Raw genomic sequence first — 26,995 nt, forward strand, 5'->3', positions numbered from 1 at the left:
ACGACGTGACGTAGGTCTAAGTGGTCACCTCGCCGGCAAAAGGTCAATGTACGGTTGGACCATACCCTTTCCTTGAGCCCATAGACATACATGTAGACTTAGTGGAGCGTGTAAATCACAATGAGAGACGGTAGCATTGTTGGTCGCCGGCGAGCGGAGCCCAGCGAAACAGCTCGGACGAACTAACTACTTGAATGGAGGAACAAGAACTCCGTCCATGCTGGCTTTGGCACTGCTGTATTTACTGCTGATTTCACAGACGGCACTGGGATGGTCTGACGTTCCTACTGACTGGAGCACACCCAATGCTTTGTATTCATGGCTGAGGCCGTGAGGGGCAGCAAACCGTATCGTCCTTACCATCTGGGTAAGAATTTGTTCTACAGTTATGCGTAGGCCTGTTTGCACCCACGCAACATTCAATTTTGGGAGAGCTGACCATTGCAAGTGAATTAACCTCAGGCTTTATTATTAGGCCATGGTAAAAAATAAAGTTGATTCTCAAGTCATGAGCCTGTGAAAATCGGTGCGAGCAAGCGATTTTTTCCCACAATCTTTTTATTTCCAAAGATAGGGTCACACATATGTACATGGTCACATGTTCATAATATTCAGGCCATGGAGTAGAAAAATACCGGTATTTTACTACTCCCTGATTCATGCCTTTCGCATGGACAGTTTTCATGTGCGCATATGTGCATATGCATGCATAGGAATTTAAAAAAAATCGTCGGTGCGCCGCCAAAAATCGGTGCGTGCGTACTTGAGAATCAAGATAATTTTTACCATGGCCTTATCTCAAAATGTTGAAGGATGCTTCACGCAGCTTCATTGCACTTGAATAGTTTGCATCCATTCCTGATGATGGTCATGAAGACCGAATCGTTGAAACGATATAATTATTTCTAATGGATTTGTGTGAAATGCAGTGCCCTCTTGAGTGTAGGCAGGTTGCCTGCAAACTCTTCAAGTTTATTAGGCCACCCAGAATTAAAGGGAAAGTTAAGGCTAAAATCGAAATTTTACCAGTTGTAGTCTTCGGGGTGCTGAGTCAAATGGTCGTGGTCTGAGGAAGCTGAGACGCTCCCTTCCTACTTTAATCCCAATCGAACTCGCGCACTTCCACCGAAACTGGGTGACTGCGCCCTACTAGTTGGGTAATTGTATGCAAAATGTCACGAAAAGCGCCATGTCGTTCTTATAAAAGCACGGATGACCGCGATTGGCCCATATGTTGTAGTCTTTTGGACGCTAAGTCGACTGGTTTTGGTCCGAAAAGGCTGCGATGCAGCGTTCCTCTTTTATTCCTAAGCGAACATGGTTGAACAAGCGGTCACGTGCTCCTGCGTACACCAGTCACCTGGTCACCGTGCCTGCAGGGTACAACTTACTAGCCTGTTTGACCTTTTTTGGGTGCAGTCTTGTCACTCGAGTTGAACTCAAGTTGAACCTTGGTGTGAAAGTTGTCGCCTGCTGGCGTGGTGACCAGGTGATTTGGGAACGCAGGAGCACGTGACCGCTTGTTCAACCATGTTCGATTGGGAATAAAGGAGGAATGCTGCATCGCAGCCTTTTCGGACCAAAACCAGTCGACTCAGCGTCCAAAAGACTTCAACATGTGGGCCAATCGCGGTCACCCGTGCTTATATAAGAACGAAATGGCGCTTTTAGTGACATTTTGCGTACAAATCCCCATCTAGTAGGGCGCAGTCACCCAGTTTCGGTGGAAGTGCGCGAGTTCGATTGGGATCAAAGTAGGAAGGGAGCGTCTCAGCTTTCTCGGACCAAGACCATTCGACTCAGCACCCCGAAGACTACAACTGGTGAAATTTTGATTTTAGCCTTAACTTCCCCTTTAATCCGTTGTTTCGGGTCACCCGACTGCAAAATGTTTTTTTATATTGTGCATACAAATGTACATGACAACAGGACTACATGACAACAGGACTGTGTACACACGCGACCCTAAAAATAATAATACCAGTCCAGACATCAATCTCAGAGTCAGAAGCAGCCAAATGACAGAATGCAGCGCTTGGTGACGACGTTGTATTCTCCGATCCGCGATCAGTCCTTAACCAGCATCAGCTCCGCCACCGCGTCGCTCATTGACAGACGTTTTGGTGAGAGCTGCTCGTCAGACTCGTTTGCTAGCGAGGTCAAGATCTGGTCCTGGAGCTAGCTTGGGACCTAGATCTGAAGGCGCTGGGTAGTCTGGATTTGATCGACTGGCTTGATGAAGAAAAGCAATTCGATATTATGTATGCACATGGCGCATGGCATGCAATACCCAAAATAAAAAATAAAATAAAATACTTCCTCTGTATACCAAACTTCGTGACTTTTTTTCAACGGTGTTTTAGAGCAAGAACCTGCTCAACGAACCGTGCCAAAGGCTGTCATCACAACCCACATTCATGTTGAGGTAGGTTTGGTTGACCCCCGAACAGATTCTCCATAGAAGCCATGCGTGTGAGGACGCGTTGCCGACAGGAACTCACGAGTCAAATGAAAAAAACTAACACTTGTTCGAAACTGACACCGTGACGAAGTGGAGCTCGCGGCTGGAACACGGCTAGCACTCGATCGATCGCTGCCATGAAACTGGCCAGGTTCGTACTTGCGGTGCGCGGCCCCATATGCAACGTGAGAACATAAATCGCTTCCGCTCGCACGGCAAGATGAAACATTTCAGTCGTCCTGCAACCAGCGCTGACTCCGCATCGGAATGTCGACGACCTGGCTTTCTTCGCCTCTCTCCAGTCAGACGTCTCCGTCGTCGTCTAGGGGAATCGCAGGGACCTCCTCAAAGCCGTTGTAGAATTCTGGGAGGATTATCATGCCGAGAAAATGCGAAGCGTGTGGATGTGCTTGAGCGACTCGCTTCACGGCATAATGGAGGTCGCGGGTTGGAACAACTGAATATAGTCGTTACCGATTCGTACAAAGCACTGGAGATGAAGAGGACGTAGCCAAAGTTCCGCGTCGGATCATCACTGCAGCTGAAAAGAATCTGAACGAAATGCGAGTGGAAGCAGCGACTGTTGGCGATGCGGCGTCAGCGTCGTCAGGTGACAATGACAGGAGCGACGAAGACTCTGAATAAACTCAATCACATTCGTCTGAGTTGCTTTTTCTTTGTATAATATTATAGCTTGTAAACAGGTTAGACAATGCCACGAGTGTTATTCCGAGTCAAACGGAACAATTCCAGAGCTGTGCGCAGCCTTCAAAAAAAGTCACGAAGTTTTTGTATACGGAGAAAGTAAAAAATAAACCCGACCGACCGACCTTGGTACGGATGAGTGAAGTGACCCGAAACAACGAATTAATTCAAGGGGGCCTTATTATTATTATTATTATTATTTATTTTGGCCGGTGGGAATTTTTTTTTTTTTTTTTTTTTCACGGTTCGCGTGAGACTCGGCTGGAAGCCGGGTTTTCCGCATCCGTAGGAACGCCACCACCCTTCAAGGATCAAGGCGCAGATGCAGCTCCTAAAGCGGTGGGAGGTGAGTAGATCAGCTCACCAGCAAGTGGTCAAAGACCGAAAATCCCATTCACTGCATCCATGTTTTCCTCGTGCCAGGCCACGAGTTCCCAATTAACTGTGGGTCGCAGCACGGCTGGAAAAAATCCTTCCGCTTCCAAGCAGGACTTGAACCTGGTACCCTCTGTTTCTCAATCATGGTCTTAGACCATCCCACTATGCCTGCCTGTGGGAATGCCCTATTCAAAATTTAAAAAAATTGAATAGAGCATTCCCACAGGCCTAGGGCCTTCTTACGGAGTACCCTAAGCTTTCTACAATAGGCTCTCCCCAAATTGGCTGGCCGAGAAAACGAGACTGATCGAAAACCTATAAGTTACTAGTTATGACTAACAGTCCACCAAGGTAACGAGATACCGTACTGGCAATATATGTTGCCGCGTAACGCAGGGGGGTGCGGCGTAACGCGCGACCAGGCTAGTGCGACAAATTTTCGTTGCGTTCGTAACGCGCGTCCGGCGGGGTGCGGCGATATCTTTTCATTGCAGTTTGCAAAAAATGATGCGGCAATAGCAAAAAAGTGATGCGGCAATAGCAAAAAAAGGACTGCGGCAATATAGAAACCTGTGTAACGGCTCCTGTGCGACTTTGCATGTAACGCCCTGCGTGCGGCAAACATGTGCCAATGTAACGCTTCATGGCCTCACTGCGGCAACATATATTGCCAGTACGGTAATATACAGTCAGATAGTGATATTGAGACATGTATGTGAAAATGCGTTGGTAAAATGGTTTAGTGTGAAATAATTACAAAAGAAGTGTGAGTACAATAATATTTTCGTCGATTATTCACATAATTCTAAACGGAGATGCACCGGCGATCAGACAGAATGTCTGAATAGGGTGCTGCGTAAGCAATATGTCTTTAGGTGTATTGCTCATAGTTATACCGTTTCTCCAGCAATGTCTGTAGTGTGGTGTTTGCCCACACGCCATCCAGAATAGAGTCCAGAAAGCCAAAGCCTTTCAGTCGTTGGCTATAGAGAAAACAGTCATTAGAGATGACATAGCTAGATCTACAGATGCATTGGACAGTACAGTCACAAATTCGGTGTCTGTATCGTCATGTCCGTACGTTTCTGTCAAACCATGACTTTCTCCGCCTCTCAATGCTGGTCGCTGAGAATGATTGCAAACAACATACTCGACTTCTTGCTAAATTTTCTAAGAACCTTAATGGCTTAGAAACAAGTGTTTCGGTTCAGTATCCATTGACTCCAGCACCATTATCAATCTAACAAACATCGAGCTCACCACAATCCAGAAGGAACAACTTTCTAGGGGCATTTGTGTATTATGTATGCATTTGCATTTGTGTACTTGAGTACGTGTGTGCGTATGTGTTTGAGGAGAGGTGAATGGGAGGGGGGGGGGGGAGGAGGAAGCGTGCACGAGTGTTGACAGAGAGGGGGAGCGGTGCATTTGTGCATGCTTAGCAATTCTATTATTATTATTATTATTATTATTATAGACAACACCTCATGGCATGAGAAGAAAATCAGCCAGTACGGGAGATGTGGGTGTTAACCAACCATGGTGAATAAAAGAAGAAAAGTAATGGTCAAGACGGAGAAGCATGGGAGGGACAGGTGATGGTGAATCTAGTGAGCAGATTTAAATGCGTCCAGGGTACTGGCATTGCGCGTAGTAGCGGGCAGCGCAAGCCAAGCAGAGTAAGCAACAAAGAGTGGAGAGCGTACAAGGGAGGACGTTTTAGCCAAGGGGAGGGCAACAGAGCATCTTGTCTGGGAGCCATCTGTGATTCGGAACCAGTTATACACGTTAAGATGAGGAGGATGTAGAGCTAGTTTAAATTTGTGAGCAAAAGTGCAAATTAATTTTTGACGGTGGGTCGACAGTGGGCAAGCATTTGCAAGGACATACAGGGAAGCAGAAGAGTAGAGAGGGGGTAGACTAAACAGGATACGAAGAAGTTTTCTATGGTGGATTTCGAGACGCTCAGCGAGAACCGAGGACAAGCCACACCAGCTAACAGCAGCGTACATGAAAAGAGGCAGGATGTACAGTTTGTAAAACAAAATTTTACATTTGAAAGGAAGATGGAAACAATGGGGACGTATAACACCTAGGGCAGAGCTTGAACGGCTGCAAAGAGCATCAATATGGAAAGACCAAGAGAGACGATCATCAAGCATTATTCCCAGGTGTTTATGGTTGGAAACAACCTTTATGGGTTCTGGGAAATCAGGATGGTGTAAAAGTGACATGGATGAGATTGGGGGAAGGAACATTATTTCGGTTTTAGTCAGGTTGGGTCTAAGTCGCCATGTTTGCATCCAGCGTAGGACACTGCATATCTGAGCCGACACTCGAGGTACAAGAGCCGCTGAGGACGAGGATGCTGACAGTAGGGTTGTATCATCAGCAAATAACGAGACACCTGGGTCTAAAGAGGGTAAATCATTTACGTATGCTACGAACAAAAGAGGTCCAAGTATGGAGCCTTGGGGAACTCCAGAAGACACTGGTAGAGGATCAGAGTTGATGGAGAGGGCAGAAACAAACTGGGATCGGCTACTCAGATAGGACTCCAGCCAGGACAGAGCAGGGCCAGACACACCAAAGACAATATGTAGCTTGGCAAGGAGGCCACGATGCCAGACAGTATCAAAGGCCTTTGCCAAGTCAAAGAAACAGAGAGCAATATGGTGTCGAGCATCACGAAGGGTGGCAATGTCTTGTACTAGACGAGCTAGTTGGTCAGAGGTTGAGTCGTTGCGCCGAAATCCAGATTGGGAAGGGCTAAGGCATGGTGAAATGTGGCAATACAACTGGTCGTAAAATACCTTTTCACATACTTTTGAAAGGGAGCAGAGAAGAGATATTGGACGATAGTTTGAGGCTTGTGATCGGGAGCCTTTACACTTGTAGATGGGCGTGACCTTAGCGATCTTCCAACGATCAGGAAATACGCCGGAGGAGTAGGAAAGGTTGAATATAAGGCACAGTGGGTACGCCAGAGATGGAGCCAGAACTTTGAGAACTTCATTTGGTAGGGCATCAGGACCAGGGCTTTTGTTGCTTTTTAGTCTTTTTAGGTAGCTGCGAACAGATGATGTGGTGGTATGTATAGAGCGCAGATCAGAAGACACAGTCGCAGAACGTTGCAGAGGTGGTATTGGAGAGGAATGGTCGTCTGGAATACCAGCTGATGTGAATTGCGTATTGAGAGTATTAGCTATAGACTTGGGGTCAGTCACCATCGAACCATTGGAAGCTAATAACGGTGGTATGTCTTGACGTGTACTAGTTGTCCTTTGAGGCAGAGGTGGTATTGGAGAGGAATGGTCGTCTGGAATACCAGCTGATGTGAATTGCGTATTGAGAGTATTAGCTATAGACTTGGGGTCAGTCACCATCGAACCATTGGAAGCTAATAACGGTGGTATGTCTTGACGTGTACTAGTTGGCTTCTACTATACCTAATTCTGGTTTGGGGTTTGTGTTTCCACTTTGTTGTCTCCTGGCCATACTACAGGATATCATGGACATCAAATCAATAGCATGACACTTACTCTAAGTATTGATGATGAGAGTGACCGTCACTCATTCCGTCTTGTTATTCGACAACAGAATCTTGCCGTGGATCACGCCTATCCACTTCATGCTGCGCTCGACTGCACCGAGTTTTACACTCGGAGCACAGGGAGATCCATTGGAGAAGAGCCGCTCAGAACAATGTGGTTCTTCAAGGGCAGTCGATTGATCTCAACCACTTCTCTCGGGCCCAATTGCTCAGCTACACTCTCACTAGGGGAGGGAAACAGAATACTTCAAATCTCAGATATGCTAGCTTCCGACTATCAGACCTACACTCATGAGGTTGACGGTGTCTATCGATGTGAGATGCGCAGGAGAACACAACTCATCTACTCGGCTACCATAGAAGTGCACTTTGGTAAGTTATGCTCTCTTTAAGAGCCACTCAGGCTGGTGAATATAATTATTGTATTGTATTGTATTGTATTGTATGTAGAGTGGCAACCACAGTAGGCAAATGGCCTCATGACATTGGCACCACTGTAGAGAAGTGAATGAAGAGAACATAACAGAACAGAAGCACAAGAGATTAAAAGAGCTACAAAAGACCAGCATGGCGGAAGGAAATGGCCAAGTGATAACATCAGTTACGGTTCGGGCCGCACAGCAAATGTGAGATATCCCCTGTTACATTCAGGTTATTTTTAGGTGCTTTCAAAAGAACTTAAAGCCTTCTGGGCGCTGTGTGGCATTGTCTTGGACCGATGGACCTACATTTTAATATTTGAATAGGCGACGAGGAGTCAATAACTTTATTAATGCGATTAATAGTATAAGTGAAGCGGACATTACGAAATGATGAATGAGAATACATGTATAAAAATTGATGTTCCTAATCGATTTTCTTGAGACTATCATCAGGGAAATATCGCCTCACAATAGAGGCTATACGGAGAAACAAACTACTTATAGGTCTATAGGATAGTGGGAAGTATACAAGGTGAGGTGTGAAAAAAAAACTAAAGTGGGAGAGAAGACGAAAGAAATTAGAAGAAAAGATGTGAGAGTGTTCCGACGGTGTGAGCTACTACAAAAGGTGAGTGAAATGAAGGCGTGGAAGCAGGTGAATGTGATAGAGTGAGGAACTGTGAGGTGTAGGTACATACCACAACAACAACAAATCCTGCAGTACGAAACACTCCGCGAGCAGTCACGAACTGTGTGCTTTACACATGTACATGTATGGTGATTTGTGACTGGTCATGTTGCATTGTGACTGGTAAACTAATTTGTGACTGGTCATGGGGAGTTTGTGACTGTTTGACTGGTCACGGGGACCGTGATTGGTCATGGGGCCTTGACTGGTCACTGAGTCCTACATATATACATGTCTTACAGTGATAGGAATAGAAAGCTATGCATACTAGTCTGCTGCCCAATGAAATACATTTGCATTCCTCAAGTATACGCAGGGCGTTGCGCAGTCATAGACTTGCGAAAACTGGGCTGTGAAAAAGTGCAAGGCACAAACTTGATTGACGCGCTTGGATCTCATTGAGCAGGACTGTAGTATAATTTTGCTACTAGATATGTCACTCTCCTACGAACTCAGCAGGAAGAACATTGATGACGTAGGCTTTGAGATTGTCCACCTCTCTGTTGTAGCAAACAATCACACTTTGATTATAGCGTACAGCCGGTGGACCGAGGACAATGCTTGCATTGCCCGTTGTGACCTGAAACGAGTCGTTCCAACTGACGTCCTGTAGATCAGGAAGGTCCAGGCAAGTCAAGCTGATCTCCTCGTGTTCGTAGACGTCCACTTTTTCAGCCGTGCCTGTGTGCGAAACAGAACAGTGACCGAGGAACATACAATGATTGTCAGGAGCAGAAATTCTCAAACTCACATGTACTTCATGTTTGATCTCGGGCGTATGGACCGTGCAGGGCATGGTCAGATGAAGCGAATCATAGCTTGGAATACACGGTCAGAGAGAAACAGCTTGTGTCACACTCACACACACGACACACTCATATACTCAACATACTCAGACTCAGAAGAGACCATGACTGTGCGAATATCCAAACAGATAACTATGAAAAACTACAGTGTAGTATTTACTTCACAGGTGACTGCACTTGGTTTGGGCGGGGGGGGGGGGGGGATAGAGATCGAGGGAGAGAGAGGGAGAGAGCGAGAGAGAGAGAGAGAGAGAGAGAGAGAGAGAGAGAGAGAGAGAGAGAGAGAGAGAGAGAGAGAGAGCGAGAGAGAGCGAGAGAGAGCGAGCGAGCGCGAGAGAGAGTAAGTTACATTTATAAAGACAGGTAAGTCTAACAAATGAGGACTGAGACCTCTACAACAGGGTTTTTACGCCTGAAAGCAGGTGCATGATTTAACAGGCAGGTTGTCAGTCTAGATTTTAGAGAGAGAGAGAGAGAGAGAGAGAGAGAGAGAGAGAGAGAGAGAGAGAGAGAGAGAGAGAGAGATAGAGAGAGAGAGAGAGAGAGAGAGAGAGAGAGAGAGAGAGAGAGATGTATAGAGAGAGAGAGAGAAATAGAGAGAGAGAGAGAGAGAGAGAGAGAGAGAGAGAGAGAGAGAGAGAGAGAGAGAGAGAGAGAGAGAGAGAGAGAGAGAGAATCAGTCAGATAGAGAGAGAGAGAGAGAGAGAGAGAGAGAGAGAGAGAGAGAGAGAGAGAGAGAGAGAGAGAGAGAGAGAGAGAGAGAGAGAGAGAGAGAGAGAGAGAGAATCAGTCAGATAGACAGACAGACAGGGATACACACAGACTTTGAGAACACTAGACATTCAATATAGAGCATCTCCTGGATAACACAGCATGCTCACAAATGCTTACGAAACTTACCAGCCATAATCAACATTGCTTGGGATTTTGCACTGCCTAGTTCATTGATAGCAGTGCAAGTAACATTGTAGTCCATGTACAGATTGACCGAGGCTCTGACATGTAGCTTCTTCAAATCTTGGCTGTCTACAAACACCTTTGTCTGGTAGGGAAGACGTCTTTCTATCTCGATTTCATCTCCGTTCACATACCATTGGACCCGAGGCGGTGGGATTCCGGTTACTTTGCAGTTGAATTGAACCTGTTTACCGGCGCTCATGAAGAGGTATGGGCCTCCCTCGATCTCCGCTGTTGGACTAGTGTGTGCTGATGTTGCGCAAATATGCAAATACACAAGCACACAAATAAAAAGAACACATACATACATACACACGCGCATACACGTGCACATTCAGATAGAAACAAACACACACGTATACATATGCCATGCACACGTACATCCACATACAATCCACATACAAACAAACACACGCACACAAGCACACACACACACACCAAAAAAGGTTTTCATTAGACATTGGGTTATGAAAAACAATAGAACTAAGTTTACATAGATATTCTCTGACTGGAATTCCGAACTTTTCCGTTTGGGAAATTTTTCCTTGAAATTAATCCTTGCTGGGGTTTTTTTCTTCATCTAAATGTCCCGCTATTAACTGCAGAAGTGATTTCTTCTCTCATCGATTTCTTTCCTGCTTTTATACCTCGATATTTAGGTACTTGTTTCCCTTCTTCCCATGCTTCATCTTCCACTCTCCTCTCCCCCATTTCCCCATTTTTCTTGCTCTATTTATGTAGGAGACTTCCGTGATATGCATCCATTTGCTTTTGGAGAATCCTTTTAAATACAATACAATACATAACATAACCTAACCTAGTATGCAAGTGGAGAATGCTACAAGGAGAGACTCGGAGAATGCTACAAGGAGAGACTCGGAGAATGCTACAAGGAGAGACTCGGAGAATGCTACAAGGAGAGACTTGGAGAATGCTACAAGGAGAGACTCGGAGAATGCTACAAGGAGAGACTCGGAGAATGCTACAAGGAGAGACTCGGAGAATGCTACAAGGAGAGACTCGGAGAATGCTACAAGGAGAGACTCGGAGAATGCTACAAGGAGAGACTCGGAGAATGCTACAAGGAGAGACTCGGAGAATGCTACAAGGAGAGACTCGGAGAATGCTACAAGGAGAGACTGGGAGAATGCTACAAGGAGAGACTCGGAGAATGCTACAAGGAGAGACTGGGAGAATGCTACAAGGAGAGACTCGGAGAATGCTACAAGGAGAGACTCGGAGAATGCTACAAGGAGAGACTCGGAGAATGCTACAAGGAGACACTCGGAGAATGCTACAAGGAGAGACTGGGAGAATGCTACAAGGAGAGACTCGGAGAATGCTACAAGGAGAGACTCGGAGAATGCTACAAGGAGAGACTCGGAGAATGCTACAAGGAGAGACTCGGAGAATGCTACAAGGAGAGACTCGGAGAATGCTACAAGGAGAGACTCGGAGAATGCTACAAGGAGAGACTCGGAGAATGCTACAAGGAGAGACTCGGAGAATGCTACAAGGAGAGACTCGGAGAATGCTACAAGGAGAGACTCGGAGAATGCTACAAGGAGAGACTCGGAGAATGCTACAAGGAGAGACTCGGAGAATGCTACAAGGAGACACTCGGAGAATGCTACAAGGAGACACTCGGAGAATGCTACAAGGAGAGACTCGGAGAATGCTACAAGGAGAGACTCAGAGAATGCTACAAGGAGAGACTCGGATGGAGAGCCAATTATTAATTCATGATAGTAAAGAAAAGGACCAAGGAACTACAAATTACTCTATAATGTCCACTGACGACTCCAGTTACTTGACAATCAGCTCATGCGATAACATTGCACACAACTGAACGAACGGAACTGACGTTCTACAAGTAACTGGCTATCAGCTCTAGCACGTCTTGGATGCGCGCACTCCAACTTGGAAGGTTCTAAGTTCTTTGATAACATAGGAGGAGAAGGTGAGCGCAACCAAGACAAGCACAAGCTGAAAGTCTCAGCTGCGAAGGACGTTGGCTGATTGTCAAGCTGATTTTCAATTAACTGGTGGTGTTAGTGGACATTATAGCGTAACTTGTAGTTCCTAGGTCCTTTCCAGGGGCGTCACAGGGTTGCTGGGAGTGGTACGACGGGGGGTCCCCGGGAGAAAAAAATAAGGATTTTTCGGCTAACAGGCCACGTTTTAGCACTCTACAGCCGCAAAGGAGGGTTCCCCTAGCACTTATTAGACAACCCCACTCCAGCTCCAAAAACATACTTCTCATGGATTTTTGGTATTTTCTGTACATCGTAGGTAGCCAAGCAAGGCAAATGGAACCCATTCAATGATTCAGGGCCATTGCCCTCGAAAAAATCGCAAAATCCGAAGTACAAGCGTGCTGCGCGTTCTAGCGCCAGCGGCTATGCAAAAATGTATGTCGTGTCCTGCAAAAGTCTGCCGCGTCGCGTACACTATGTACACGTCCGGCCTGGACAGTCGCGAAGTAATTATTATAGTTGTTTTTAGAGAGAGAAGAAGATCCTTTGTTTTTGTTCGGTGGGATTGAAAGATCTGCCAGTGGACCGGAGAGCTACAATAATGGAAGCAGAAGAAAGCGCTTGCGGAATCTTCTCTGTCTTCGTGGCAACAGGACTTGAGTTTGCGAGAGACTTTCGTCCTGTCGTCGCGGACGAAATTCTTGTTGCTGCTACCAGAAAACTCGGGGAACGAAACGATCGTAAATCGTTATAATGTAGGTGAAGCGGGTCGTGTCGGTGAACAGCTGCAGAATATTCTGCGGCCGTGGAGCAGCAGTCCAAACACTTTTCAGCTTCGGAGAATGAAGTGCTTCCCTTTTCCGTTGACAAGCGCTGCGTTCGCGGGTGTAATGCATTTTCGAATCCGCTTGCAGTAGATCGTCAGGAGCCAGAGGTACAAGGTAGGTGTCGTTGTCGAAAGAATATAATTATTATGTTGTAGCTGACAAGTGACATACATGTAGTGTCTCTTGACGTGCTGATCGCCATTGTAACATGGTAGATCTTGGAAAATTTTAGTTCTGGACCCAGTGATCGCCGCCAGCTCAGCTCTGTTTCCGTCAAGTTTGCAGTGAATGTGTCCGTGAGGAATCCATCGTCTGGTTGTCTCTAACCGTGACTCCAACCGCCTATCGTAATGGATAGCCGCCTGGAGTCTTGGGCAATAGCTAGCTGCTAGTGCTAGGCATCAAGTCGGTATGCTCCTTGCAATGAAAGTAAGAGTTGCGATGTTTTGTACAAGTCCGAAGATCCTTGAATTTTTTTATTGCTTTTTCGGATGAATTAGGTGGACCATCCTAGACGAAAAGTGGTACGACCATGGTCGTAGTGGTCGTACCGTGTGTGACGCCCCTGCTTTTCTTTACTATAAAACGCTACAAGGAATTGGAATACTGACCACTGACAAAAGAATTGATAGGGAACTGTCATTTGCACAAGCAACCTCAACATCCACAGATTTCATGTAGGTTGTGCAAAGCGTTCGCTATGGACCATGGCTCCTACCTAAGCACGTTGGTTGGTGCTGATCCCATTTGGATGTGGTGTCCACACATTGCCGCTCGTATGTTCCATTCAAGAAGAAGCCTTCCTTGCAAGAAAATATCGTTTTACCGTTCGGGGTGAGACCATCAAGGACCTTCGCAAAGCCATTCTTTGGTACTGGCAGTGGCCGGCAATAGATGATTTTCTGAATGCAGGTTCGAATGCGGTCGTATTTATTCCACACGTCGAAGCAGGTGAAACGGCGTACAATACCATAGTGCATGTTGGACCAAGAGAGTATGACGATCTTTTTGTTCTGGAGAGTCTTGAGCGAGTCCACGTCGAACCTTTGCATTTCCATGTCAGGTTGTGGTCGTCCGCGAATCAAGCATTCCACTGTCTGGTTGCTACCGGCAACCACAGTCAGCGTTGTGCTCTCACATTCAACAGATGGTAAGACTGAGGGAGGAAAATGCATGAGAAAAAAATAACAACAAATACAAGTCACGACGCTTCAGTAAATCTAACATGCCACCAAGCCTTTGTTGGCCTATTCAGCAAGCTTATTAAATGAGGTGCATACGCCAACGTTTAGCCTTTAGGAGCTTGCATCAAGAATGCTAACACCCAACGGAATGTTCAATGTTCTAAGGAACCGAACACTAAACAGGCACCATGCAGGTCTAGATTATTTACATGCATTCCTAGATAGCTCCGGGTGCATTCCTAGATATACAAAAACACTTCCCACATCGCTTGCAGCTCCGTATCTGCACGGGATTTCAGATTGGGGAGGACAACATATCATTCTCCACTTACGATCGGTGCGGAATTCTTCACGCCTGCCTGTGGAAGAGTGGTTGGGTCCGTTGTACGTCTTGCTTCGTATCTTGTACAGCTGGTCTTGATCCAAACCGGTAATATTGACTTGTCCCTCCTCTGCCGGGTTGTCGATTTCGGTGGGTGTGGGATTGGACGCTGCTCCAGTCAGTCGTATGATGATCTTGGTGACATTGGCCACGTTGTACTTCAAATGTACTACCTGCAACTGCCAGCCGAGAGTAACCCAGGAGAGTCCCTTGGCCAGCACAGAGATCACACCCGTTTTGGGAACCGACACCTTTTTGGCCATCTCTTCAATCAACGGTCTTCGATCAAAGCCATTGAGTTCCGGTGGGTAGACTACAAAACAGCACAAAATGTCGAAAAGGAACTTTCAAGCTAACTCCAGTTGCCATGTGAAAGTCAGACAATAATATGGTGCAACCGAGAAATCTGCCGAACAAAAATAGTGCTCAAATGTTCTCCCTTTTCTATTGAATTGTGCCGTTCTTGTCCATGCATGTGCATGCCCCCCCCCCCCATGTTGTAGAATGTGAGATATCACAGAGAAGACTCTCACTCGCAAACTTACAGATTTTGACATCGAATGTTTTCTTGACGATGAGCAGTCCTTTTCTATTGTAGACTGCACAGACATACTCCCCGTTGAGCTCCTCCGTATGATTCATATTGTCCTGAAAGTCGGTAAGCAAGAGAATGGATCTGTCCTCGCCAGTCAGCGAGAAGAGGTACGTCTCCAGGCGGTCTTTACGTATGCGTTGACCGTTGCGATACCACTTTGTGTGAACGCCGCTCTCGGGAGCGATCGTATCCGGTCCTTTAGAGTAGTTCAGCAGACAGTTGAGCTCCGCTTTCAACATGTAACGCTTGTCCACGGCCAGGTTATGCTGTCGTATTGCCACGAAATGGTGACTGGGGTCGGTGCGATTGTACCCCACCAACATTAGAGTCATGGCGGCAATGTTGGTTCCATAGATAGCTGTAGAAAGAGGAGCAGGCGTCAACAGCACAACTGAGATCAGTACGGAAAAGGCAGTGCATGTAGAGTGCAATCTGTATAGGAAGACCACTTCAGAGACCTTCGAAACGTGGTGTCCGTGAGGTGGTCTCCTTATGCAGGGTAATCTGACTGGAGATGTTATCCCTTGATCCTGATTTCAGTGGTTTTGTTGTAACTGCCTTTTCTCCACTTGCTCCCAGTCCCGTGCCATCTCCACACTTATACAAAAGGGACGACGATAACTACATTTGAAAGACTGTTTATTGCAAGACGACTACGGAAACACAACTAGACATGACGAACTCAAGACAAAGACTGCTTTCACATCACAGCAACACGTGCATGCACCAACACGACGTACACACGACGTACATGACATAACGTACTACAACAGTCTTCTAGGACAGGTGGTCGCCTTAACAGTGTGGTAACCTTGACAGGTTTTCCGCATTTCTACTTGTGTCTGTCTGTCTAGGATGATCCTTATGAAATTTGCCAAGATATTGCACAAAGAATGTTGCACACATACAACAGTAGAACACACTACACGTTACCGTTATGTTGGTGGGATGAGGGTGAGGCTGGCACAGAGCCACATACTTCAGTAGAGTTATGACTGGAATACCACAACCACCATCCATGTACATGTACATGATAATAACGAGAGAGCTTGGAAGCTCAGGGCCCTACGCTATGCTTTTTTGCCTTGATGACCTAGACAAAAAAAAAGCATAGGGATGTTATAAATTCTTTAAAAAAATCATTTTTTTTAGACATAACCTGGGATTCGAACCCGCACTATCGCGCGCCCTGCATGCATCCCCCGATACACTTCGCATACATTGTGATCTTGCATTTGAAAGCCCTATTTGAATATGCATTGTGGCCAGCCGTCTTTGATGGCACGGTACGGTAGGGGAAAGGTACGGGACAGGTACGATCGAGGGTAATACTACACCGTATCCCGTACCGTACCGTACCATCAAACACAGCTGGCCACATACAGCTGCCCGCAATATTCAAATAGGGCTTTCAAACGCAAGATAATAACGTGAAGCAACTTGGAAGAATGGGTATGAATGCGAAGTGTATGGGGGAATGCATGTAGGGCGATAGTGCGGGTTCGAATCCCAGGATATGCCTGAAAAAAAAATAGGAGAATTGAAAAATTTATAACATCCTATGCTTTTTTGCCGTCAGATACGGATAGCGTCAGGCGTGACACAAACAATCAAACACACAAATACCAAACGAGAGAGCTTGGAAGCTCAGGGCCCTACGCTATGCTTTTTTGCCTTGATGACCTGGACAAAAAAAAAGCATAGGGATGTTATAAATTCTTTAAAAAATTCCTTTTTTTTAAAGACATAACCTGGGATTCGAACCCGCACTATCGCGCGCCCTGCATGCATCCCCCGATACACTTCGCATACATACTAATTCTTCCAAGTTGTTTCACATTGTGATCTTGCATTTGAAAGCCCTATTTGAATATGCATTGTGGCCAGCCGTCTTTGATGGCACGGTACGGTAGGGGATAGGTACGGGACAGGTACGATCGAGGGTAATACGACACCGTCTCCCGTACCGTACCGTACCATCAAACACAGCTGGCCACATACAGCTGCCCGCAATATTCAAATAGGGCTTTCAAACGCAAGATAATAACGCAAAGCAACTTGGAAGAATGGGTATGAATGCGAAGTGTATGGGGGAATGCATGTAGGGCGATAGTGCGGGTTCGAATCCCAGGATATGCCTGAAAAAAAAGAAGGAGAATTGAAAAATTTATAACATCCTATGCTTTTTTGCCGTCAGATACGGATAGCGCCAGGCGTGACACAAACAAACACACAAACAAACACCAAATTAAAGCTGTGTGGACCCTGGCTAGCGCCAGACGTTACTGAAGTAACGTCTTCTGCATAGCTACGGGAATTAAAGCTGTGTGGACCCCGGCTAGCGCCAGACGTTACTGAAGTAACGTCTTCTGCATAGCTACGGGAATAATAACGAGAGAGCTTGGAAGCTCAGGGCCCTGCGCTATGCTTTGTTGCCTAGCTCATCGCGCATGTTGTTAGAACTGATGGAAATGCTTTTTCCTTTGATTAGCTACATCATTGTATTGCAAAAACGTTTCAATGAGATACTGAAGTACAAGTAACGTCTTCTGCATAGCTATGGGACCGGCGCTGACTCTGCCGATCACGGGCGTTCTGAAGTCGACGGGATGTCTGTCCTGACGTTTTCTGGGACCGGCGCTGACTCTGCCGATCACGGGCGTTCTTCTTCTTCTTCTTATTATTATACTGACGGCAACTAACATCCATTCTGATCGCATTTACTCGTCTCCCTACTTCGTATTTCTTTCCAGAAAATCTCCCCATACAGCAGAGAGTCGTTTACATAATATGACTCCCTGCTATACATCTACATGACTGTATATAGACCTTATTCGATAACGTGACTTTTGGACTCGCCTCCAGGGATTTGTCATAAGCTAGGGCACGCGTACGAGAAACGAGTGGCAAGAAAGGCCCAGTTTGTACAAAAGAGTAGTAAAATACCGGTATTTATCTACTCCTATGTTCGCACACAGAGTCCACTGTGCAATGAGCGCAGATCTCTTGCCACTCCCTGGATCCCGGGACCCCGGTTCACGTGATTGTGACGTTTATCGAATAAGGTCTATACGTTATAATTATTATGCTATCGGCCTACATGCGATTCCCGGGCTGGTCGACAGGCGGCCCAGCCAGCCTGCTAGTGGGATCTCGGCCTCGCACACAAATCCACACAAAATTTAATGGTACTGCACTGAATGCATTCCCCCCATACACTTCGCATATATACTCATTCTCTTGATGGTACCGTACTCTTGATGGTACGGGACAGGTACGGGATAGCGCCAGGCATGTCGATGGCACAAACAAACAAAAATATTGTGGCCAGCTGTCTTTGCTGGTACGGTACAGTACGGGACAGATACGGGATAGCGCCAGGCGTGACACAAACAAACAAACACACAAACAAACACCAAATTAAAGCTGTGTGGACCCTGGCTAGCGCCAGACGTTACTGAAGTAACGTCTTCTGCATAGCTACGGGAATAATTATCACCCTCTGCTGGGATGACGACTACACCATAGCTCAGTGGTTAGAGCATCGCTGGCTACAAGCGAGGGTCCCTGGTTCGAGTCCTGGTGGTGACAGTCAATTTTTTCTTCAGACTTTTCCCGTTTGTCTCTTTCCCTCAAACCAGTTAATAATAATAATAATTATTAGCCCCATCCCTCACACAAACAAGTCAACAAAGAGGCATCTTTGGATTGAGGAGTGCTGGTTTCGAAACAACTGGTTTGAAGCTCAAAGTAGAGCTGGTGTTAGCTCAGAGCAGAGCTGCTGTTAGCTCAAAGTAGAGCTGTGATTAGCTCAAAGTAGAGCTGCTGTTAGCTCAAAGTAGAGCTGCTGTTAGCTCAAGGTAGAGCTGCTGTTAGCTCAAAGTAGAGCTGCTGTTAGCTCAAAGTAGAGCTGCTGTTAGCTCAAAGTAGAGCTGCTGTTAGCTCAAAGTAGAGCTGCTGTTAGCTCAAAGTAGAGCTGCTGTTAGCTCAAAGTAGAGCTGCTGTTAGCTCAAAGTAGAGCTGCTGTTAGCTCAAAGTAGAGCTGCTGTTAGCTCAAAGTAGAGCTGCTGTTAGCTCAACGTAGAGCTGCAATGCTAAATGGATGTAATATAGCGCAAGGCAGAGCCGCAGCAAATAGCTAGATAACACCAGTTGTGAGAGTGGACCCGGTTAGTGGGTACGATAATATTATGATGGTGTGAATAAGTTGGATAGGGAGGGATGGTGGGAAAAGAAACACTGCTGAAGCATGATCCGTTGTCCGGAAGAGCACAACAGGGCAAGCAAGATTTGTTTTTCTTTTCCGCAAAAATGGGCTGGTGCCATTTGTGATTACGCAGCAAAACAAAGCGCATGACGTCAGTCTTGAATGCAGTACAAAGCAATGCAGTGCAGTGTGTGCGCTAGTTCGGATTGTTGCTAACAAGTACTAGCACAGCTAGTACACCATTAGCCCCATCCCTCACACAAACAAGTCAACAAAGAGGCATCTTTGGATTGAGGAGTGCTGGTTTCGAAACAACTGGTTTGAAGCTCAAAGTAGAGCTGGTGTTAGCTCAGAGCAGAGCTGCTGTTAGCTCAAAGTAGAGCTGCGATTAGCTCAAAGTAGAGCTGCTGTTAGCTCAAAGTAGAGCTGCTGTTAGCTCAAGGTAGAGCTGCTGTTAGCTCAAAGTAGAGCTGCGGTTAGCTTAAAGTAGAGCTGCTGTTAGCTCAAAGTAGAGCTGCTGTTAGCTCAAAGTAGAGCTGCTGTTAGCTCAAAGTAGAGCTGCTGTTAGCTCAAAGTAGAGCTGCTGTTAGCTCAAAGTAGAGCTGCTGTTAGCTCAAAGTAGAGCTGCTGTTAGCTCAACGTAGAGCTGCAATGCTAAATGGATGTAATATAGCGCAAGGCAGAGCCGCAGCAAATAGCTAGATAACACCAGTTGTGAGAGTGGACCCATGAAACCAGCACTCCGTTAGCTAAGCACTATTGACGCACAGCAAGGGTCAATTAATGTCAGCACAGGCAAGCATTGCGCAGCTAGAGTTCAGTAGCTCATTACTCACCCGAGTTGGGGATCATGGCATCCATGGCACGGCAGCAAGCCGGGACGATAGCTGGCGCTATGCGCTTGTTGTAGTCTGGATGTAGCATAGACACGCATCGCTCTTTCCACTGACCTGCCACTCGGAAGAAGGAGTCGGGGGCACTAGCCATAGCAGCGGTGGTGGCTACACCAATGTGGATCGAATGCCCGGAGTAGTTCGACTGGGATGGTACACCGGCCGCAGCGACAAGAGACCATACTGTTACTGTGAATGACTGCCTGGTCAGCTGCTGTCTGTTCGAGAGTACGAACAAGAGTTGCTCCGGTCCCTCGCGACGAGTGACAACTGGGTAGCTAACAATGGCACGGACCGGGCAGTACGGCGGTACAGACGGGCCAATGTCACTAGTAACGCCTTTACCGAATGGGTCCGACTTGGATGAAAGCAGGAAGAGGTGCAGGCGTCCGTCACCAGGGGAGCTAGTACAGCCCCGTGTGATGCCATTAGTGAATTCAGCGCACCGAAGAAATCCAAAGAAGCAGCATGGCGGCTTGGTAGAGCAGCTTGTCATGGCCATTCAGGATACTGCTTTTCCGGCGTGCATCCGTCAGGTGTCGTAGGATTGGCATAGTTATAGGAAGGCGAGGGGTGAGTGCAGCCGTACCATGGCATCGCTGGATGCCCTTCAACACCCTCTTCAGAAGCCACGCATCTACAAAGGGGCCGGCAAACCCATTCTTAAGGTGGGCTTTATGCACCGCACTCGCATACACAGATACAGTTCAGGGCACGCTGATCATAGTTCACGCATGAATGTGTGTCCAGGAACGATGACTCGGGCAGCAAAAGTGAGCTTCCCCAGGAGGGACTCGAGTTGACGCTGGCCGATGCTGCGCTCGCTGATAGTAGCCATGAGTGGCGCACGGATCTCGGACAGCTTGTCCTCTGGTAGCCGAGCTTCGTGGCGCTCGCAGTCTAGGACAATACCAAGGAAGGTCAATGATGGTGATGGCCCTTTGAGCTGGGATGGAGCAAAGAGGAGTGCCGAGATACGTGAACGCCCGGAGGGGGATGGTGAGTTGCTGGTTGGCTGCAGCCAAACCAGTGGAGATATCGAGAAAGTCATCGAGGTAGTGAAGCCGGTGATCTATAGCAAACTCGTGCTGCATGATCCAGTTGACTGCTGTGGCTACTGAGTCAAAGACGGCTGGGCTGGAGCGGAGGCCGAAAGGCAGAAAGCGCTCGTAGTAGTAGGAGCCTTCCCAGCGAAGTCCTGACGGCGGACTGGGATCTGCCGAAATGCACTGCGTACATCGAGCTTGGACAAATACACAGGCTGTGGGCATGACATGATGATGTTGATCGCGTTGTCAATGCTCGCGTAGTGCAGAGAGAGCGGCTCGGCAGGAATGCTGTCGTTCGCGCCGGTGCCTTCCGGACTAGACAGATGGTGGATCATTCGCGGCTTGCCGTTCTTTTTGGGGATGGCACCAATACCAGAGCGGCGCATGAACTGAAATGGAGGTGACGGAAATGGGCCTGTGGTCTCGCTGCGGGCGCAGGAAGCAGCTAATTGCTCGGATATAAATGCCGAGTGAGTGAAAGCCAATGGTAGATTATTAGAGAAAACCGAAATGTCGTGTTGGCCGGCAGATCCAAGAGTAAAGCCACGGCGCAGGCCATGGAGAACATACGCAACACATGATTGATCTGAGTGGTTACGTAACAGGCGGGCAAAGTGGTCAGCTAGCAGTGTGGTGTCTGCAGAGTGTATAGGAAAGAAGCTACGTACCGAGTCAAGCGATTCAGTAGCCATTCTGCTAGGAGCGGCGGGGTGGCCGATTGGCTCCGCGCTGCTGCTGGTTGCACATGATGCATGGGTGGTCCTTGCCACACTGGCTGCAGGTGTGGGAGAAGCGGCACGACGACGAAGAACAGCGACCTCCATTGAAGTTGCGGCAGATTTCTTGGCCGTCGCTGGTATGGTTGCGACCACTGGAGGTAAATGCTGCTGGCTTCGGGACGAAAAGGACACAAACCGCCCCTGGATGGACCGTCTTACATTGAGCGCATTTTGGGTGTGCATGGCCTGTGACGGCTATCTGCCATAGGTTCACGTCGATGGTGTCCAACCTCTTCGTGCCTGGTTACTGGGCCACGAGCATCCGCAGCTGGCGGTCGTACTCTAGCCACGCGCTTGGGAAGAACTGGCAGTTAGCAGTCAGGATCAACTGCTGGTACGCAATCAGTTCAGCAGTGCGGTGTAGGGCAGCAGCCGTGATAACAGACATGTATGTGGTCCATGCCTCGAGCCGGGTAGCTACATGTGTAATTATCGTGAACCTTGCGACGCACCTGCTTCGCGTCATCCGACTCAACGATATTTAGCTGGCTATCGTTATTCGGGCTGTGCACCAGCCGGAATGTTGGGCCGGAAGTGTGCAAGAATTTCAGGCAACAAACTTGAAAAATCTACGAACTCCCCTCGCAAGATACGTTCTTGCACAGCCTTGGGCACAGCTGGTGCAGGTGGCTGATCGGGTGGGTTACAGGAGCTTGGCCTGGCGTAGTGGCGGCAGCTGCCGCATTGCCTTGGCCTTGGGTGAGGAGCGGCACAATGCTCTCCGATAATGATAAAATGGCGGCCGACAAAGCCGACTACACCTCGTCCCGTACGGGAGCGCAGAGATCCGTTGATGAGCCCGCGTCACCTGAGCTGGCGGAGGAGGCATTGGTGCACGTCGGGCTTCTGGGCTCGCGAGCCGTGTCCGCACTGTCATGTTGCTGGTTCCACTGGCCGGAGCAGACCTCACTACCAAGGGCTAGTTGTGCCAGCAAACGGTCCTGTAAAATACTTTTACTAAGTTTCCTTTCGGATTCAAGCCGCGCTGAGAAGGCTCGCCGCGGAGGGCTTGGCAAGGCATTGCCTTGACAGTGTCGACAGTAAGGTCAGACATACTGAAGAAATACAGTGTCGAGGTGACACTCGGGCTGGCAGCAAAGCTACGAAAGGAAAAGAAACACTGCTGAAGCATGATCCGTTGTCCGGAAGAGCACAACAGGGCAAGCAAGATTTGTTTTTCTTTTCCGCAAAAATGGGCTGGTGCCATTTGTGATTACGCAGCAAAACAAAGCGCATGACGTTAGTCTTGAATTTTTTTTTTTTTTTTTTTTGTTATTCATTGATTGTCTTTATTTTATGTTTTGCCCGTACAAGAGGCATGGTTTGAGAAAAAAAAAAAAAAAAAAAAATCTGCATAAGGGAATAATAAAAAACTTCATTTTACTCCTCAGTGAGCATGTCATGAAAATAAATCCGAGAAGAAAGAAAAAGGCCCAACCCTGCCCTGCCAGTTATTTGGACTTATGGGGGTCGCCATGGCAAATAATAAACATAAAACTGCACACGTTCGGGCTCTCCGCCTTCTCCGTGAAATCATAATACCGTAAAAGAAAACTAGAGGGGAAAAAAGAAGCAACAATGAGGAATAGGAACTGATTTAGGAACCACTTGCAGTCAGTTACACAGGGCAGCGGGCCTCGGCAACGGCCAAGGTAGCAGATGCATCCGCCACATCGCTGACGCGCATGGGGCGTCGCCGAGCACCACGCAAACAAACCATGCTGGAGCGAACCAGAGCAAAGCCAAGTCGGCAGCGAATCCACGCCATTACACGGTTGTACGGCTCCTTCGTCTTGTCGGACAGGAGCCCGGCAATCCGCTTATAGCAGGCTGTTGCCGACTTGCCCATGCCGCCTGTTGAGGAGAGAACGAGAGGTGAAAAAGTTGCATGTTCGATCTCTCGAACACGCTCCTCATAGCAGCGGCGTTTCTCCCGTTCGTGGCGCTGGTAGCAGGAGGGTACTGAGGTGGAGCGATTTGAAGCCGCGAAAGGGTTAAAAACCCGTACGTCGAAGAAAGTGCGGTCAAAACGCCCACCCCAGACACCACTCGCTGCTATATAGTCTTGAATGCAGTACAAAGCAATGCAGTGCAGTGTGTGCGCTAGTTCGGATTGTTGCTAACAAGTACTAGCACAGCTAGTACACCATTATTATTAAACTCAATCTCGTAGCATATGCACGCATTGCTAATGTGGGGAGCAACCCCCGAGATGAGGGCGATAACCAGCCATGGTGGGGGATAATGCAATGCAACTACTTACACATTGCCTATTGCCCAACTGACCGGCTCAGGTGGTGGGGCACACCAGTACACACGGTTTCAATTAGTAACTGATAACCAACACCCAAGTTAAAGGGGAAGTTAAGGCAAAAATTAAAAAATTTCACCAGTTGTAGTCTTCGGGGTGCTGAGTCGAATGGTCTTGGTCCGAGGAAGCTGAGACGCTCCCTTCCTACTTTAATCCCAATCGAACTCGCGCACTTCCACCGAAACTGGGTGACTGCGCCCTACTAGATGGGGAGTTGTATGTAAAATGTCACTAAAAGCGCCATTTCGTTCTTATAAAAGCACGGATGACCGCGATTGGCCCATATGTTGTAGTCTTTTGGACGCTGAGTCGACTGGTTTTGGTCCGAAAAGGCTGCGATGCAGCGTTCCTCCTTTATTCCCAATCGAACATGGTTGAACAAGCGGTCACGTGCTGCTGCGTACGCCAGTCACCTGGTCACCGTGCCTGCAGGGTACAACTTACTAGCCTGTTTGACCTTTTTTGGGTGCAGTCCTGTCACTCGAATTGAACCTTGGTGTGAAAGTTGTCACCTGCTGGCGTGGTGACCAGGTGATTTGGGCACCCAGGAGCACGTGACCGCTTCTTCAACCACGTTCGATTGGGAATAAAGGAGGAACGCTGCATCGCAGCCTTTTCGGACCAAAACCAGTCGACTCAGCGTCCAAAAGACTACAACATATGGGCCAATCGCGGTCATCCGTGCTTTTATAAGAACGAAATGGCGCTTTTAGTGACATTTTGCATACAAATCCCCATCTAGTAGGGCGCAGTCACCCAGTTTCGGTGGAAGTGCGCGAGTTCGATTGGGATTCAAGTAGGAAGGGAGCGTCTCAGCTTTCTCGGACCAAGACCATTCGACTCAGCACCCCGAAGATTACAACTGGTAAAATTTAATTTTTGCCTTAACTTCCCCTTTAATTCTACTACTGAACCACTGAACCAGATCTGAACGTGGCCCATCACAGCACCCCAGGGATTATTTTCCAATGTTTGATTTACTTGTCACTGATTAGCTTTACCAGTACAAAGGCTGGAAGGTGAGTACTAGCAGTAAGGAACACCTGTGCATATTGTCACTTCATGCTGTAGATAAGGACTGGAGACCGGAGAATGCAGTGGCCGTGATCCTTGCATGCAGAACGCCATCCCACACCCCCACACCAGGATGCTGGAAGACCAGAACCTCACCACACCCAGGGCCACTTCAGACGGGGAATGGGTAACATGAGAATTTGAAAGGCGTTGAAGGACCAGTTGTGCTGGGTTCCTTTGTGTTCCCTTTCAACAGTACGGTTCAATCACTACCCCCCACTTTGTTAGCTAATTATTGAACCTTGAGTACTAGCCACTACTGCCACTAGATGGGACTTCTCACAGACTGTCTCCGTGCACCCCTCTGCACAGAAGTATCACTTGGATCATTGAACACCAGTCATCAGCCAAAACCATGGAAACACCAGCCACTGCAGAAAGCCTAAGTTATGATATAATTTTAAGTGCGCAATGTCAAAGATAATTATAACGTTTCATTTTGGCCACAGACTAATGGGGAGTTGTTGAGACATTATGCCAGGTATGCCTGGGAGGAGTAAGGAGTTCAGAGAACACCTTTCTGTGACATTTGATGGGCACCATATTGTGACCAGCTATGCTATCCTTTCACATACTGGATCTACGCAATAGCCTACTAGTATTACAAACAGCAAATTACTTTTGTAGGACGAAGGTAGCCACATCACTTACAGCCGAGCTGCACAAACCAAGTTACAATTTGTTCCATGAACTATAGTGGGGCAAGAGCAATGCCTAGGAGTTGTGGTGCACCACACGCCACCACCCCACCCACACCCCAACACACACATACACATTCCTGAGCTTCGTTCTTGTATACACCCATATACAGAGAGCGATCCATGCAGAAAGAAAGAGGCAGGGGGACAGAGAGAGAGAGAGAGAGAGAGAGAGAGAGAGAGAGAGAGAGAGAGAGAGAGAGAGAGAGAGAGAGAAAAGAGGGGGGGGACTACTTGGGGCAGTATGGAACATTGACAAAGATATGTTGTAGATTGGATAATCAACACACAAATTCCAGCAACTTGCCACCTACTGCTCAATTACAAGTAGATAGTTTGCCTCCCTTCATGCTACTCTAAATGGCATGCACTTCTTCTAGTCACAAAGTTCCTTTGCAAGTGACCTTGAGCGTTCACAGTGGATGGAAGCAGCACTTCGAGTCCTGCATCGTACTGTCATCTTAACACTCTGGGGATGAAAAGGATGAAGATATATTCGTGGCAAACATACCTATTTGCACTTGTACCATACCCGTATTTTTCACAGAGATGTAAACTAACAACTGGAAACTTGGAAAGGTAGGGTTCTTAGAGATAAAGAGAAAGCTTGCAAACAACGACCGTTTATCGCGCATGAGAAAGATGTCATTATTCGCAAGTTGTCGATATTTTGTGAGGTTGAAACTTAAAACGTATGCAGTCTAAGGATGACTATGCCCAAAGATTGTGTAAATATTCGTGCGTTTATCACAAGACTGTATATTGAGACGGGGTGAAGAGCGGAGGTGTTAGGGCCACATCATGGTTTTATAAACCGTGCTCTTTTTCTGACCCTTACACACACCATTTAAAGGTTTTACATCCAGGATACGATTTTGTCACAAACAATTTCATGTATTTTGCTTCGCCAAGCCAACACATGTTGATTCTGTGCAAGCAGTAAGTTGATCAGAGCCTACAAATAAACATTGAGTGAGAGTGCTGCACGAGGTTCCAAACTCGGATATCCGGGATTCAGCTGCAGACCCGGCCAAACATAGACAGGCCAGG

The 26,995-nt window shown here is 47.4% G+C and overlaps 1 protein-coding gene and 1 long non-coding RNA gene across 3 annotated transcripts in view; one reads left to right on the plus strand and one right to left on the minus strand.

Moving 5' to 3' along the window:
• Nucleotides 1-25,695, plus strand: LOC135817096 (uncharacterized). The gene is made up of 3 exons (XR_010553504.1): nucleotides 1-367; nucleotides 7,050-7,469; nucleotides 25,245-25,695. It is a non-coding gene; the product is annotated as an uncharacterized LOC135817096 (long non-coding RNA).
• The window catches only part of LOC135817090 (uncharacterized), a 21,306-nt gene continuing 1,880 nt past the window's right edge, over nucleotides 7,570-26,995 (minus strand). Inside the window, exons 2-6 of one of the 2 annotated variants that reach the window (XM_065330208.1) lie at nucleotides 14,885-15,292; nucleotides 14,290-14,652; nucleotides 13,492-13,929; nucleotides 9,914-10,219; nucleotides 7,570-8,888 (exon numbers count right to left, since the gene is read on the minus strand). In XM_065330208.1, the coding sequence (XP_065186280.1) occupies nucleotides 8,644-8,888; nucleotides 9,914-10,219; nucleotides 13,492-13,929; nucleotides 14,290-14,652; nucleotides 14,885-15,292 (1,760 nt within the window). In that variant the 3' untranslated portion in view covers nucleotides 7,570-8,643. The remainder of the gene's footprint in view (nucleotides 8,889-9,913; nucleotides 10,220-13,491; nucleotides 13,930-14,289; nucleotides 14,653-14,884; nucleotides 15,293-26,995) is intronic. The other variant, XM_065330209.1, reaches the window with a different exon arrangement.

The sequence above is a fragment of the Sycon ciliatum genome, chromosome 5 (genome assembly GCF_964019385.1).
Source record: "Sycon ciliatum chromosome 5, ocSycCili1.1, whole genome shotgun sequence".
Classification (NCBI taxonomy): Eukaryota; Metazoa; Porifera; class Calcarea; order Leucosolenida; family Sycettidae; genus Sycon; species Sycon ciliatum.